Raw genomic sequence first — 17,125 nt, forward strand, 5'->3', positions numbered from 1 at the left:
TTAATCCCAGCTTTCCTGCGTCTTGGCAGCTTTCCTCCAGTCTCTCGCACCGCTCCTGGGTGACCTTATGCCTCTCCTGGTACAATAATGTCAGCCGTTCTTCTTTGTTTGATGGCTTGTGACCATCCATCTTCCTCCTGATTACATTCCAGAGGTTTTCAATGGGGTTCAGGTCTGGAGATTGGGCGGCCATGGCAGGGATGTGATGTGGTGGTCCTTCATCCACACCTTGATTGACCTAGCTGTGTGGCACGGCGCATTGTCCTGCTGGAGAAACCAGTGCTCAGAGTTGGGGAACATTGCCTGAGCAGAAGGAATCCACTGTTTCTCCTGGATAACCTTGTATGCGGCTTGAGTCATACGTCCGTCATAAAGAACAACCTGCCCAATTCCAGCCTTGCTGAAGCATCTCCAGATCAACACCTGGTCGTCTAATGGTTAGACGGAGACCTGGAGAGGCGTATACGCCATAGTGTCTGGCACTCTCTGTGAAATTTGGTGGAGGATCGGTAGTGATCTGGGGAGGCTTCAGCAAGGCTGGAATTGGGCAGGTTGTTCTTTGTGAAGGACGTATGACTCAGCCGCATACAAGGTTATCCTGGAGAAACAGCCGATTCCTTCTGCTCAGGCAATGTTCCCCAACTCTGAGGACTGGTTTCTCCAGCAGGACAATGCGCCATGCCACACAGCTAGGTCAATCAAGGTGTGGATGAAGGACCACCACATCACATCCCTGTCATAGCCGCCCAATCTCCAGACTTGAACCCACTGAAAACCTCTGGAATGTAATCAGGAGGAAGATGGATGGTCACAAGCCATCAAACAAAGAAGAACGGCTGACATTATTGTACCAGGAGTGGGATAAGGTCACCCAGGAGCCGTGTGAGAGACTGGTGGAAAGCTGCCGAGACGCAGGAAAACTGAGATTAACAATCATAGTTATTCCACACAATATTGATTTCTTCCTGAAGTAAAACATTAGTATTGTTGTTTCTAAATGATTATGAGCTTGTCTTTTTGCATTATTTGAGGTCTGCAAGCAATTCATTTTTTTTTTTTTTTAACCATTTTTCTTTGTCAGAAAAAAAATACAAAATGTATTGCTTGGAACTTCAGAGACATGTTGTCAGAAGTTTATAGAATAAAATAACAATTTACATTTTACTCAAAAATATAAAGAGAAAAATCAGACAAACTGAATATTTTGCAGTGGTCTCTTCATTTTTGCCAGAGCTGTACATATTAATATTGCACAGAAAGATAGATAGAAGAAAAGCCGGTAATTCATTTGTCGGCTTCTGTAAAATCACTGCAAGAGCCGACAGGATAGAAAAGATGGATTCCATACAGTAAATACACATAGAATAGGTAGATATATAGATGTCAGTCAGTGTGAGTGCAAATTAGGAGACTTGTATGTAATTAATAAAAGATTATTTCTGGAGAAAAAAATGGCATGGGCTCCCGCGCAATTTTCGGAATCAGCAGACAGAAAGCCAGCGACTGGGGGCTGATATTAATAGCCTAGAGAGGGGCCACGGTTATTGCCCCCACTGGGTAAAAACATCTGCCCCCAGCTGATCCAGAAAAGGCGCATCTGTGAGATGCACCAATTCTGGCACTTAGCCTCTCTCCTCACTGCCCTGTAGTGGTGGCACATGGGTAATGAAGGGGTTAATGTCACCTTTGTATTGTAAGGTGACATTAAGCACAAGACTTAGTAATGGAGAAGCGTCTATAAGATACCTCTCCATACTAATCCTATAGTTCCATGTTAAATACTGTAAAGACACAGCCAGAATAAAGGCTTCATGAAATAAAACACAGATTTCCCATTTTACTATCACTACTAATTCTCTATGCAATATAAAGACGTATATATGTGTGTTACTGACATGTATATATGCTGTATGTATACTATGTAGATTTCTATTCTATCTATTCTAACCTGTCAGTGTTGTTATACTGTGTGCAGCAGATCATTTGCCGGCTTTTAATCTATCTGTCTAATGTGTGTATGTATATATATACTGTATGTATGTGTATGTATGTATATATATATATATATATATACTGTATGTATGTGTGTATGTATATATATACTGTATGTGTGTATGTTGAAGAATATTTTGTTTTAAAACGATGTGTAAGTGACAGAGAGCTGCTATATGTGAAAGTTCTTGTTAAAATCGCATTGCACACGGATGACCATACGGAGAACACGAGAGAATCGGACCAATTTTTAATCCGTTAAGTGTGACTCCGGCCTAATCAGTATAATTTCACCGACCTGACAATGTTTGTTGTCACTCAGCACAGTCCTGCTGGCAGCTCCTCTAATGTTGCTGTCGGCCTCTTGCCGTCTCCAGCACCAATTTTCTTCACGTTTTCTCACTAATTTTTGATGGACGTCCAGTTCTCGGTAAGGTCATTGTTGTGATACATATCAGCCCTTTCTTGATGACGTCTTCACAGCCTCCATGGTAGATCTGATGCCCGGGAAATGTATTTGTACCTTTTCCTGACGGACTTTTCACACTCAGATCCTTTGCTGTGTTTGTGACGGGGTGTACGGCAGAGCAAGAAGGGACAACAGGCCGAGGGATGATTCAACAGATTTATTATCAAGAACGCTGGAACAACACATGCAGGTAGAGCTACAGAGTCCACAATTAGTCCAACGGAACATATTCGGGGGCACCTCCCGATAATCCTTGTGCCAGGTAACAAAGCAATAGTCCACAATTAGTCCAAGGGATCCCAAAACAATCTCACGAACGACGAGATATGTCCTCAGCTCAAGTCTCGCCCCGTTCGCTTCCGCAGTCACAGATGGACATGGGGTCTTGCCTCAGCTAAGAATCCCCACTCCTTCTCCTTCAAGGATCAACTCACATCTGATCTCAAAAATAAGAATGGATTGTCTGAGCTCCTGGGATCCGCCCATGAAGGGGGTTAGGGGTCACACCTTCTATTCAATGGTTGGGTCCACCAGAAGATTCTAGACTGGTGGGCTCCAAGTAGTCTATGTAATATGTACATTTGACTAGCCACCTGCTGTGAGGAAGAATGGCTATTCCTCCACTAGTGATGTTGACAAAGCTTAATTACATTATAGCTTAGGCCTGCAAGTATTGGGGGAAGGAGACATTGTTACAGGTGAACTCCCAGCACAAGAAAATACATAAATTACAGCTAATAGAAACCAGAGAACAGTTACATACATCAAATGGCATATTATTCAAATACAGGACAGGGCAAAAGTACATATCATGACAGTGTTGTCAGCTGTTTATGGACCAGAAAAGGTCAGGAAAATCCTCCTGGAGCAGCGACACTTCCTCTGAGGTGAATCGGAATCACTGTAAATGATGGCGGCCGAGCGCTGACTACTATGTAACATGAGGAAATGGGATTCTGACCACAACCACAGTTCTAGGAGGGTGCTCACACTTATGCAATTATATTGCTTTCATTCTGATATTTTATTTTCCCTTTTCATTTTGTTCCTCAATGGATTTGTGCAGATTATGGCGACATTAAGGCTATGTGCACACACTGCGGATTTTGCTGCGGATCTGCAGCAGTTTGCGTTGTACAGTACCATTTAAACCTATGTAAAACAAAATTCGCAGTGCCCATGCTGCAGACAAAAACACGTGGAAATGTAGCGTTGTTTATTCCGCAGCATGTCAATTCTTTGTGCGGATTCTGCAGCGGCTTACACTTGCTCCACAATAGGAATCCGCAGGTGTAAAACCGCAGATGGAATCTGCACAAAATCCGCAAAAAAAATAAAAAAATCGCAGTAAATCCACGATAATTCCGCAGTGCGGGTTACCTGCAGGTTTACAAAAAATCAGTCCGGAAAAATCTGCACCACTTAAAGGTGGAAAACACTGAAATGTTTCCTCTTAATTTGATATTCTATATGACAAAAGCCTCGGATTGAGCAGGGTGTGCAGACTTTATTTTTACATCCACTATATGTATACAAGTACAATATATATATATATATATATATATATATTATATAATTGTCTAAGGGTCACTTCCGTCTTTCTGTCTGTCTGTCATGGATATTCATTGGTCGTGGCCTCTGTCCTGGAAATCCAAGTCGCTGATTGGTCGCGGCAAAACATCCACGACCAATCAGCGACGGGCACAGTCCGGAAGAAAATGGCCTCTCCTTCCTCCACTCCGGTCAGCGCTCACCCAGGGTTAATGCTATTAACCCTGTGTGTCCCCAACTTTTTACTATTGCTGCTGCCTATACTATACTTTTACTATCAATAGTAAAAAAAAATTAATGTTAAAAATAATAAAAAAAACAAAAAACCTGCTATACTCACCCTCCATTATCAGCCGAGCCCCTCGCGCCTGCCGTCATCTTCCGTTCCCAGCGATGCATTGCGAAATTACCCAGAAGACTTAGCGGTCTCGCGAGACTGCTAAGTCATCTGGGTAATTTTGCAATGCATCCTGGGAACGGAAGATGGCGGCAGCTGCGCGCGTATCGCCGGAGCTTCGCTGGATCCCAGGAGGTGAGTATATGACTATTTTTTATTTTAATTATTTTTTTAACAGGAATATGGTGCCCACACTGCTGTATACTACATGGGCTGTGTTAGATACCGCGTGGATGCTATATACTGCGTAGGCAGTGTTATATACTATGTGGGCTGTGTGATATACTCCATGGGCTGTGCTATATACTGCATGGGCAGTGTTATATACTACATGGCTGCTATATACTGCGTAGGCAGTGTTATATACTATGTGGGCTGTGTTATATGCTACGTGGGCAGTGTTATATACTGCATGGGCAGTGTTATATACTACATGGCTGCTATATACTGCGTAGGCAGTGTTATATACTATGTGGGCAGTGTTATATACTATGTGGTCTGTGCTATATACTGCATGGGTTGTGCTATATATTACGTGGCCACTGTTATATACTACGTGGGCTGTGTTAGATACCTCGTGCCTCTGTGCTGTATACTACATAAGCAGTGTTATATACTCCGTGGGCTGTGTGATATACTCCGTGGGCTGTGTTATATACTACATGTATCTGTGCTGTATACTACGTCGCTGTGCAATATGCTACGTGGCTGGGCAATATACTACGTGGCTGGGCAATATACTACGTGGCTGGGCAATATACTACGTGGCTGGGCAATATACTACGTGGCTGGGCAATATACTACGTGACTGGGCAATATACTACGTGGCTGGGCAATATACTACGTGGCTGGGCAATATACTACGTGGCTGGGCAATATACTACGTGGCTGGGCAATATACTACGTGACTGGGCAATATACTACGTGACTGGGCAATATACTACGTAACTGGGCAATATACTACGTGGCTGGGCAATATACTACGTGGCTGGGCAATATACTACGTGGCTGGGCAATATACTACGTGACTGGGCAATATACTACGTGGCTGGGCAATATACGTGGCTGGGCAATATACTACGTGGCTGGGCAATATACTACGTGGCTGGGCAATATACTACATGGCTGGGCAATATACTACATGGCTGGGCAATATACTACGTGGCTGTGCAATATACTACGTGGCTGTGCAATATACTACGTGGCTGTGCAATATACTACGTGACTGGGCAATATACTACGTGACTGGGCAATATACTACGTGGCTGGGCAATATACTACGTGGCTGGGCAATATACTACGTGACTGGGCAATATACTACGTGACTGGGCAATATACTACATGGCTGGGCAATATACTACGTAACTGGGCAATATACTATGTGGCTGGGCAATATACTACGTGGCTGGGCAATATACTACGTGACTGGGCAATATACTACGTGGCTGGGCAATATACTACGTGGCTGGGCAATATACTACGTGACTGGGCAATATACTATGTGGCTGGGCAATATACTACGTGGTTGGGCAATATACTACGTGGGCTGTGCATGAATATTCTAGAATACCCGATGCGTTAGAATCGGGCCACCATCTAGTATATATATATATATATATATATATATAAACACGAGTCGTAGAAGGACGTAGATCTGGGTATTTATTATGATGGAATATAGGCTGAACTGGATGGACAAATGTCTTTTTTCGGCCTTACTAACTATGTTACTATGTTACTATGTTACTATGAGTCAATTGTTTATATTGACTGAAGGCAAAGAAATGACAAAGTCCACATATGGAAACAAGGAGTGAAGAGACATGTGTGGCACCCAGCGGAATGTTTCTTCCACCTTGGATCTCCCCCTGGTACACTAGTGGCAGCTTGACACCCCTCAACGTCCTCTTCAGGTCCTCATCTGGAGGCTTCCATCACTCCTGGAAGATTTCCCGGAGGTACTAAACATTTTTTGCCTTCATTATGCGTCCAACTGTTCCCAAACCATCTCCATTGGGTAGAGCTTGGATGATTGTGGGATGGAGTCGCTGCTGTGTTGGCCATGGCAGGTAAGTGTGCCTTGAATTTGGAATAAGTCACCACCAGTGTCACCAGCAGCGCAACCCTCACCACCATTACACGTCCTTCTCCAAGGTTGGTGGTGGGCAGCACAACTGTAGAAACCATCTACTCACATCTTCAGCACCTGACAAAGACGTGGAACTGGTGGCAGAAATCTCTCATTCTGACCTATCAGACACAGGACAGATTTCCACCGATGTCATGTCCGGTCCATACAAGTCTCTTCTTGATTGTGGTCCTCAGTCGTGGCCTCTGTGAGGAGCAGGACTTTATGGATGAAATGCTGCAATCTCCTCTGGACAGTTTGTGAAGAGATGTGTCTGCTACTTCATGTCTGTGTATCATTTTTGAGGGACGTAGTAAGAAGCTTTTGCACTCGATTCGATGAGTTTGGTGCCCAGAAGTAAAAACAATATTCAGGAGTAGAAAACACCTCCGGCACTCAAAAAAGGGATAATTCTTGAGAATATTCTGTGCAACAAGAGAATCTTTATTTACAGCCGATATATGACAAGACAAAATGTCCGACGTTGCAGCTCTCAGGCCTTTATCAAGGATTTCTCAGAGTTTTTTTATTCAGGATTCATTGTGTGATCTGTCACAAGATGAATCGGCATGAAAAGGCCTGAGAGCCGAAACGTCGGAAATGTTGTCATATATCGGCTGTAAGTAAAGATTCTCTTGTTACACAGAATATTCTCAAGAATTATCCCTTTATTTGAGTGCCGGATGTGTTTTCTACTACTATCATTTATGAGGGCCATTATCTGAAACGTTGTCAGATCAGTTTCTGAGGCTAAGACTGATGTCACAAGGTTACCTCGGCAGAAAGGAGCCAGAAAACTGCAGCGTCTGATTTCTCCCACTCCTGCACTAATTAGAAGCACTTCACCTTCATATTAAAAGGATGAAGGTTTCTTGTAGCAGTGCAGGGGTTAATCTTCTCAGTTGAGAGCTCCTGGAAGCTTTCCTGCATTAAGGCTCTCGGCTGTGCACTGTTAGCCCCTCCTATCTCCTATATAATCTGGGCCCTGGCTAGCATTTATTGTCAGACATAGCTTATGCTGCATAGCTGGAGGTTGTTGGTGGTGGTTATTGGAGAAGGCGGTTGGTGGATTTATCAGTGACTGTTGCTAGGTTTTGAGTGTGTGATAATTCTCTTCTACTTTGGAATAACCCCATCCTCCACTCCCCGGTGCATTCCTCTGTTGTATGTGTGAGTATAATTGCATGTTTGGTATTTTCATTTTTCCCTGTTCATATTACCTTCTTAGTCTGGTTGGTGTATTATGGTATACTACTACTCCCCTCTTCCCTGGGTGGGGGAAGGGTACAGACTGAGTGTGGATTTAGGAGCTAAGGTAAGGCATGTGGTCCCGGCATCTTCACCATTAGATGTAATCCGGGGAACAGGGGGCTAGGGCTCCCCTAGCGTTAGGGACAGGGAAGAAGCCCCGGGTCCTGACCTAACAACAGAGTCGTGACAGCTGATGAACTTATTCTCTGCAGCAGAGGTCATTCTTGATCTCCCTTGTTGAGGGCAATCCTCATGAGAGCAAGTTTCATCATAGCAACTGATCGTTTTCATGACTGCACTTGCACTGCCCCTTCAAAGTTCTAACAATTTTCGGGAATGACTGACCGTCATGTCTTGCAGTAATGATGGACTGTGGTTTCTCCCAGTTGAGTTTTTTTTTGCCGTATTCTGGCTTAGAACAGTTGTAGAATAGGGTCAGCCCAGTATGGAGCTCTGCCCCATGACTGCCCCTGCAACACACCTGATGGGCGCTAATACTTTATGAGGGCCGGTGATTCTACACACAAACTCCTGACGAGGCGACCTGATCATAGGAGTCATTCCAGGTGACGACCTGGTGAAGAATGACGTGGGGTGTGAAGCTGTCATCAGAGTAATGGTGGGGATACCAGGAGGAATCTGACGTGAAACACACATTTGGGTTTGTTTCTATATTCGCTCTCCTGCTTTTGCTGCCTTCACTCTGAATCTACAATGTGCACAGGGGTGTACATACTTTTGGTGAGTACAATGCTTATGTAAAATACATATATAGTGTGTGTGTATGCCATGTATGAGGGGTGCGCCATTGTTACACCCCTCACACTCTCCATTGTTGCAGATGTCGGCCTCCGTGTATTCGGGAGATTTCCTGACTATTGACCTTAAGCAACCCTTGCTCTATGGCGATGGCGGCCTGTTGTTACTTGTCGTCTGTCCATCATGTGACCTGATATCGCTGGTTTCTTATGCCCTTTCTTTTGTCTCAGGCGGAGGGGGACAGTAGCGTATGCTTCCCAGAAGCCCTGGCTCCTCAATGCCACCATGGAAGAAAACATCACCTTCGAGAGTTCCTTCAATAAGCAAAAGTAAGAATCCTCTAAACTAAGGGTCCAAGACCAGTCAGGAAGGGGTTAGGTGGGCAGTCGAAACCAAAAAGGTCCCCCATAAACAGTGTCACAATCGGCCGCAGCTCAGCGCATGTCTGCTGCAGTGTGTACACAGGTGGGACCACCATTACCCAACCATGGACCACCCCTTTAAATTATTAGATGAGGTTTCTACAAGAGAAAAGATGAATCTGTGCAAGTATAAACGTAGCCCCTCATATAAAGTATGTGATCCCCATTATATGCAGATCACACCGTGTGCAGAATTAGCAGCAGCTGGCAAAATGGCCAGGAAGAGATTGCTTGCCTCAGGATGCACCACCTCCACCTGCCCCAAGGTTACCCGCCTCAGGATGCCCCGCCTCCACCCGCCCCAAGTTTACCCGCCTCAGGATGCCCCGCCTCCACCCTCCTCAGGATGCTCCGCCCCAGGATGTCACGTCTCATGATGCCCCAACCATCTGCTTCAGGATGCCCAGCCTCAGGATACTCCTCCTCCACCCGCCTCAGGATGCCCCGCCTCCACCCTCTTCAGGATGCTCCGCCCCAGGATGTCGCGTCTCATGATGCCCCACCCATCTGCTTCAGGATGCCCAGCCTCAGGATACTCCTCCTCCACCTGCCTCAGGATGCCCCGCCTCCACCCTCTTCAGGATGCTCCGCCCCAGGATGTTGCGTTTCATGATGCCCCACCCATCTGCTTCAGGATGCCCAGCCTCAGGATACTCCTTCTCCACCCGCCTCCACCCTCCTCAGGGTGTACTGAATTATTAGCAGCTCGTTTTCCTCCAGCAAAATGGCTAAAAACATCTTTCCCGAATTTGGGATATCCCAAATTGTTCACGGTCAACAGGACACAGAACCATAGAGATGCTGCCGAGGTGAAGAGGCCATGCCCAACCACAACTGGGCAAGACACAGAAGTACAAGGTGCTCAGGGACACGGCTGAGGTGAGGAGGCTGAGCCCGACCACCACTGAGCAAGACACAGATGGACAAGGTGCTCAGAGACATGGTTGAGGTGAGGAAGCTGAGCCCGACCACCACTGAGCAAGACACAGATGTACAAGGTGCTCAGAGACCTGGCCGAGGTGAGGAGGCTGAGCCCGATCACCACTGAGCAAGACACAGAAGTACAAGGTGTTCACTGCTCAGAGACACAGCCGAGGTGAGGAGGCTGAGCCCGATCACCACTGAGCAAGACACAGAAGTACAAGGATGCTCTGGGACACGGCCGAGGTGAGGAGGCTGAGCCCGACCAACACAGAGCAAGACACAGAAGTACAAGGTGTTCACTGCTCAGAGACACAGCCGAGGTGAGGAGGCTGAGCCCGATCACCACTGAGCAAGACACAGAAGTACAAGGATGCTCTGGGACACGGCCGAGGTGAAGAGGCTGAGCCCGACCAACACAGAGCAAGACACAGAGGTACAAGGTGTTCACTGCTCAGAGACACAGCCGAGGTGAGGAGGCTGAGCCCGGCCACCACTGAGCAAGACACAGAAGTACAAGGATGCTCTGGGACACGGCCGAGGTGAGGAGGCTGAGCCCGACCAACACAGAGCAAGACACAGAAGTACAAGGTGTTCACTGCTCAGAGACACAGCCGAGGTGAGGAGGCTGAGCCCGGCCACCACTGAGCAAGACACAGAAGTACAAGGATGCTCTGGGACACGGCCGAGGTGAGGAGGCTGAGCCCGACCAACACAGAGCAAGACACAGAGGTACAAGGTGTTCACTGCTCAGAGACACAGCCGAGGTGAGGAGGCTGAGCCCGGCCACCACTGAGCAAGACACAGAAGTACAAGGATGCTCTGGGACACGGCCGAGGTGAAGAGGCTGAGCCCGACTAACACAGAGCAAGACACAGAGGTACAAGGTGTTCACTGCTCAGAGACACAGCCGAGGTGAGGAGGCTGAGCCCGGCCACCACTGAGCAAGACACAGAAGTACAAGGATGCTCTGGGACACGGCCGAGGTGAGGAGGCTGAGCCCGACCAACACAGAGCAAGACACAGAAGTACAAGGTGTTCACTGCTCAGAGACACAGCCGAGGTGAGGAGGCTGAGCCCGGCCACCACTGAGCAAGACACAGAAGTACAAGGATGCTCTGGGACACGGCCGAGGTGAGGAGGCTGAGCCCGACCAACACAGAGCAAGACACAGAGGTACAAGGTGTTCACTGCTCAGAGACACAGCCGAGGTGAGGAGGCTGAGCCCGGCCACCACTGAGCAAGACACAGAAGTACAAGGATGCTCTGGGACACGGCCGAGGTGAAGAGGCTGAGCCCGACCAACACAGAGCAAGACACAGAGGTACAAGGTGTTCACTGCTCAGAGACACAGCCGAGGTGAGGAGGCTGAGCCCGGCCACCACTGAGCAAGACACAGAAGTACAAGGTGTTCACTGCTCAGAGACACAGCCGAGGTGAGGAGGCCGAGCCCGACCACCACTGAGCAAGACACAGAAGTACAAGGTGTTCACTGCTCAGAGACACGGCCGAGGTGAAGAGGCTGAGCCCGGCCACCACTGAGCAAGACACAGAAGTACAAGGTGTTCACTGCTCAGAGACACGGCCGAGGTAAGGAGGCCGAGCTCGACCACCACTGAGCAAGACACAGAAGTACAAGGATGCTCTGGGACACAGCCGAGGTGAGGAGGCCGAGCCCGACCACCACTGGGCAAGACACAGAAGTACAAGGTGTTCACTGCTCAGAGACATGGCCGGCGTCACATTAGAGAGTTTTACGGACGTATGAGAGGCGCAAAAACTACGCATTTTACACGGACCAATGATTCTCTATGGGGCAGCTCCTATCTGCCGTATATTTCGCAGCCGGATTTTACGGGCTGAGAAAATCGCAGCATGCTGCGTTTGTCAGCGTATTGCGCAAAAAATCCGCCAATGAAAGTCTATGGGGGCGAGAAAAATACGGATTACACAAGGACCATGCGTGTGACTTGCGAGAAATACGCAGCGGTGTTCTCTAGAAAAGCCGTGGCAAAGCATGTCTAATATGAAATACATGAAATATGAATAGCAAAATGGCCTTCGAACATTAGGAAAATATTTGAGAGACGCTTTGCACAGAATTTAATCAAATAGTGTGAGCCCATCAACCATCGTCAAGGTGGTCTCATTAATCTGATGGGTCCCTGACCTCCCTGTCCAAATGTGAACACTTACCGAAGGCCAATGTCTGGGTGAATGTGGACACCTGTGTCAGTAAAGCCTACATATGGGTTGGCCGGAACCAAGTGTGAGTAGATGTAATTAAAACCCACATGGTGACGGGAGGAGTGCTCAGTCAGTAAGCTACCATTTTTCTGTTATACATATATATATATATATATATATATATATATATATATTATACACACAGAGTGCCTACAAGTAGTATTCAACCCCCTGCAGATTTAGCAGGTTTACACATTTGGAATTAAAGGGAACCTGTCACCCCGTTTTTTGAGATTGAGCTTGCATCTCGGCTTTGGGAAAATGGCCGCCGCGATCTCTAATGCGCACGCGCGGCATCCCGCGGCCATTTTCCTGAAGCCCCGTGCAGCAGAGCACTCCATCTGCGCACGCACGACCCCAGGAAGATGGCCGCCCCCACCGATGCAAGGGATTACAGCGCAGATCGCGCGCTGTGTCTTCACGTGGGCACAGGGAAGTCGGAACTCTGGACATGCGCACACCACTACGCCACCAACGGAAAGCTGGGGAAGAAAAGAGCGCTGTGAACACGCCCACCTGACCAGACCAGCCTGATTGACAGACGAAAACGGCGACTTTGGTAATGTATTTCTCAGCATACATGGGGAATCAGGGTACACTACATACACTATAGTAACGCACAGCGCAGGCCCTATTTAACAGTATTTATAGCTCAATCTGAAAAAACGGGGTGACAGGTTCCCTTTAACTTGGCATTGTGACATTTGGACTGTAGATCAGCCTGGAAGTGTGAAATGCACTGCAGCAAAAAAGAATGTTATTTCTTTGTTTTGTTTTTTTTAAATTGTGAAAAGTCTTTTCAGAGGGTCATTTATTATTCAACCCCTCAACCCACCAGAATTCTGTTTGGTTCCCCTAAAGTATTAAGAAGTAGTTCAGGCACAAAGAACAATGAGCTTCACATGTTTGGATTAATTATCTCTTTTTTCCAGCCTTTTCTGACTATTTAAGACCCTCCCCAAACTTGTGAACAGCACTCATACATGGTCAACATGGGAAAGACAAAGGAGCATTCCAAGGCCATCAGAGACAAGATCGTGGAGGGTCACAAGGCTGGCAAGGGGTACAAAACCCTTTCCAAGGAGTTGGTCCTACCTGTCTCCACTGTTGGGAGCATCATCCGGAAGTGGAAGGCTTATGGAACTACTGTTAGCCTTCCACGGCCTGGACAGCCTTTGAAAGTTTCCTCACGTGCCGAGGCCAGGCTTGTCCGAAGAATCAAGGCTAACCCAAGGACAACAAGGAAGGAGCTCCGGGAAGATCTCATGGCAGTGGGGACATTGGTTTCAGTCAATACCATAAGTAACGTACTCCACCGCAATGGTCTCCGTTCCAGACGAGCCCGTAAGGTACCTTTACTTTCAAAGCGTCATGTCAAGGCTCGTCTACAGTTTGCTCATGATCACTTGGAGGACTCTGAGACTGACTGGTTCAAGGTTCTCTGGTCTGATGAGACCAAGATCGAGATCTTTGGTGCCAACCACACATGTGACGTTTGGAGACTGGATGGCATTGCATACGACCCCAATACCATCCCTACAGTCAAGCATGGTGGTGGCAGCATCATGCTGTGGGGCTGTTTCTCAGCCAAGAACCTGGCCATCTGGTCCGCATCCATGGGAAGATGGATAGCACGGACTACCTGGAGATTTTGGCCAAGAACCTCCGCTCCTCCATCAAGGATCTTAAGATGGGTCGTCATTTCATCTTCCAACAAGACAACGACCCAAAGCACACAGCCAAGAAAACCAAGGCCTGGTTCAAGAGGCAAAAAATCAAGGTGTTGCAGTGGCCTAGTCAGTCTCCTCACCTTAACCCAATTGAAAACTTGTGGAAGGAGCTCAAGATTAAAGTCCACATGAGACACCCAAAGAACCTAGATAACTTGGAGAAGATCTGCATGGAGGAGTGGGCCAAGATAACTCCAGAGACCTGTGCCGGCCTGATCAGGGCTTATAAAAGACAATTATTAGCTGTAATTGCAAACGAAGGTTATTCCACAAAATATTAAACCTAGGGGTTGAATAATAATTGACCCACACTTTTATGTTTAAAATTTATAAAAATTTAACTGAGCAACAAAACTTTTTGGTTTGTAAGATTTATGCATCTGTTAATAAATCCTGCTCGTTTGAAGTTTGAAGGCTCTAACTTATTTGCATCTTATTAAACTTGCTAAATCTGCAGGGGGTTGAATACTACTTGTAGGCATTGTATATACTATACTGTATACATGTGTGTTTTCACGAATATTTGAGCCCATGGATCCATTCTATGTCCATCTTGCAAGCCAACGAGAAAATCTTGCTGGATGGATGCCATACGGATTACATACGGAGGATGACATGCGTAAAATACGCAGCCACACCCTATCTACGGATGACATGCGGATCACTGTTCAGGGAACATTTCTGCGTATTACGACTGTAAAAGACGGACCGTATTTCCCTACACTGAGTGTGACGCCGCCCGAAGGTGTTCACTGTTCAGAGACACGGCCAAGGTGAGGAGGCCGAGCCCGACCACCTGTCATGATCTGCATAGTTTGTGGGATTAGGTAGTTCAGAGGTTAATCTGGGCGGCCTCACTATGGGATTCTGGGAGGCTTCTTACAGCCTCATAGTTGTCTCATTCCTCGTCGCTTATACTCTGACCCTTGGCCGAGTGTGTGTGACCCTGTTGTACTGCGCTGCTATCTCCGTGTATGACTCCTTGCCTACGTTCTGCCTGTTCTCTGCTCGCCCCTTCTATACCCCGCTGCCCTCTACGTGTATGACCCCCGCTTGTCCGACCTGAGTTCCCCTCTCCTTAAGAGTTCCCGTAGAATCCTGCACTCATCTCCAGCAGCAGGATGCTAAGCCCCGCCCCCTGTGGTCACATGATCACAGGTCCTTCTGTTTTCTGCTATCTTCAGCACGCTGCTCAGGTCCCGTCTGCCTGAGCTTTCCCCGTAGCATCTGACCCCGGGCTCTCCCGCAGTGTGCAAGTTATTCAATGCTCAGAGACACGGCTGAGGTAAGGAGGCCGAGCCCGACCACCACTGAGCAAGACACAGAATTACAAGGTGCTCAGTACTCAGATACACAGCCAAGGTGAAGAGGCTGAGCCCGACCACGACAGAGCAAGACACAGAAGTGAAACGTCAGGACTGGGCCAAGTAATATCTGATGCAAATTGTTCCCAGGTTTTATTGATCGATGACATGAGACAACTGTGGATGGAGCAGGTGGACGGGCCGTGGCCGGAGCAGTACTGCGCTGTGACTTCCTATACTCAGGATTCTTCACCTTCTGGATGGACGGCAACGATGACGATCAGTGATAAATTATCAGAGACACAGATAATGATTCTGCACACGGTGTATGGGGGGATATTGTGGATGGGATCTTGTCATGAATCACAGGGGGATAACTTTATCATCCCACCCCGCTGACCCCAATATGTCATGAACCGGGTTGTTTGGTTGCCCCAGTTCTTTTCTGATGGGGATTTATCTATATCCTACTTCCCAGTTCCGGTTTGGATCTTGCAGCTCTCTGGAGCCCCACTTACCCTCAGGTCAGACAGGGTACTGCACCATAAAGGCTGCCTTACTATGTACTGGCTAATGGGCACACTGCAGTGAGGGCGATATAACTACTCCCACTCAGCTGGGAACAATAATTAACAACGCCGTCCATCGCTACCAGGTTTCCCAAAGTCGCAGGACAAATCTGCTGCCACCAGCTCCGATTTCTTAATTAATAATGGGTCCGGAGCCAACCCAGATTAGTAGCGTAATTCATTTCAGAGGATGTGACAGTACGTTATAGAGCAAGGAGAAACAAAGCTAGTAATTTTATATATTTTACTCCAAAAGTAGGCAGTGTTTACAAAAGGGTAAAAAGATATTATAATAGAAGACAAGTATCATATGTACAGACAATTACAAATAAAAAAGGATTAACGGTGAAAATCAACTTACAGTTCTTTCATGTCATTCAGTGGTACGCCATCTGGTGGCTGGGGGGAAGGGGACATTCCCAAAAATCTTCAGGTCAGATTGCACAGCCTGTCGTAGCTGAGTCCACTGGCAAAAGACCCCCCTTGTCTGGGCCTCTGAGTTTTATACCTTTGCCCAAAACTAAGGATCTCCCCCCTGGATGACCTCATGGGGTGGGCAGAGCTATGGTCTGCACTCCTCTTTCCTGAGTATGTGAAAAAACATCATCCCACATATCTCGGCGTATGAACCTCGTAGAAAGACGACACACATGTCATTATTCTCAGTGTGTGAACAGAGTCAGAATAGGCGGCTTCACAGGAGCGCCAAGCTGGTGATGGGAGTTGTTTAGTGCAGATAGCACGCTGCAGCGCCGGCCGGATGCCTCAGAAGAGGATAAGACTGAATGAAGTAAAAATGGACCGGTCAGATGGAGAGCAAGCGACACAGTTCAGCTGGTATTAAAAAGTCTTCATTTAATATTTCCACAACACGATTCAACAGAATAGTTCCATCTTCTTCAGGTGGCAGTTATCATTAACTATTCCGTTGAAACGCATTGTGGAAATATTAAATGAAGACTTTTTAATACCAGCTGAACTGTGTTGCTTGCGCTCTATATGACTGGTCCATTTTTACTTCATTATCCTCAGCGTGACATAAATGAATCCCTAAGTATAAACATGAGGTAGCTGGGTGACCCAGTTACGTAGTGATCCATTTCTCAATTGTGCTGGTTCTAGAACCTAGAAAACTCACTGGCTGATAGTTCTACCGAGGCACATGCCAAAAATGTATTTGTCCCACTTCTATCATTAACCGGTGCTATGATATTTATATTTGCAAGGACAAAGAAACCTTGTTTTTTTCCATGTGCTTCTACTTGTACTTTCAGTTTAAGGCCATAAAAGTCCTCAGTGAGGGCTGCTGGTCTCACATTACAGCTGTATAGCAGGGGGGAGGGAGGGGGAGTGAAAACTCAGGATGTGTCTGGAACCATGGACCT

General features: G+C 47.1%; 1 protein-coding gene across 1 annotated transcript in view; it reads left to right on the forward strand.

Moving 5' to 3' along the window:
* The window catches only part of ABCC8 (ATP binding cassette subfamily C member 8), a 434,375-nt gene that overhangs the window by 266,012 nt on the left and 151,238 nt on the right, over positions 1 to 17,125 (forward strand). The window contains exon 19 of the mRNA XM_069768187.1: positions 8,778 to 8,876. Coding sequence (XP_069624288.1) covers positions 8,778 to 8,876 — 99 coding nt within the window. The remainder of the gene's footprint in view (positions 1 to 8,777; positions 8,877 to 17,125) is intronic.

The sequence above is a fragment of the Ranitomeya imitator genome, chromosome 5, assembly GCF_032444005.1.
Source record: "Ranitomeya imitator isolate aRanImi1 chromosome 5, aRanImi1.pri, whole genome shotgun sequence".
Classification (NCBI taxonomy): domain Eukaryota; kingdom Metazoa; phylum Chordata; class Amphibia; order Anura; family Dendrobatidae; genus Ranitomeya; species Ranitomeya imitator.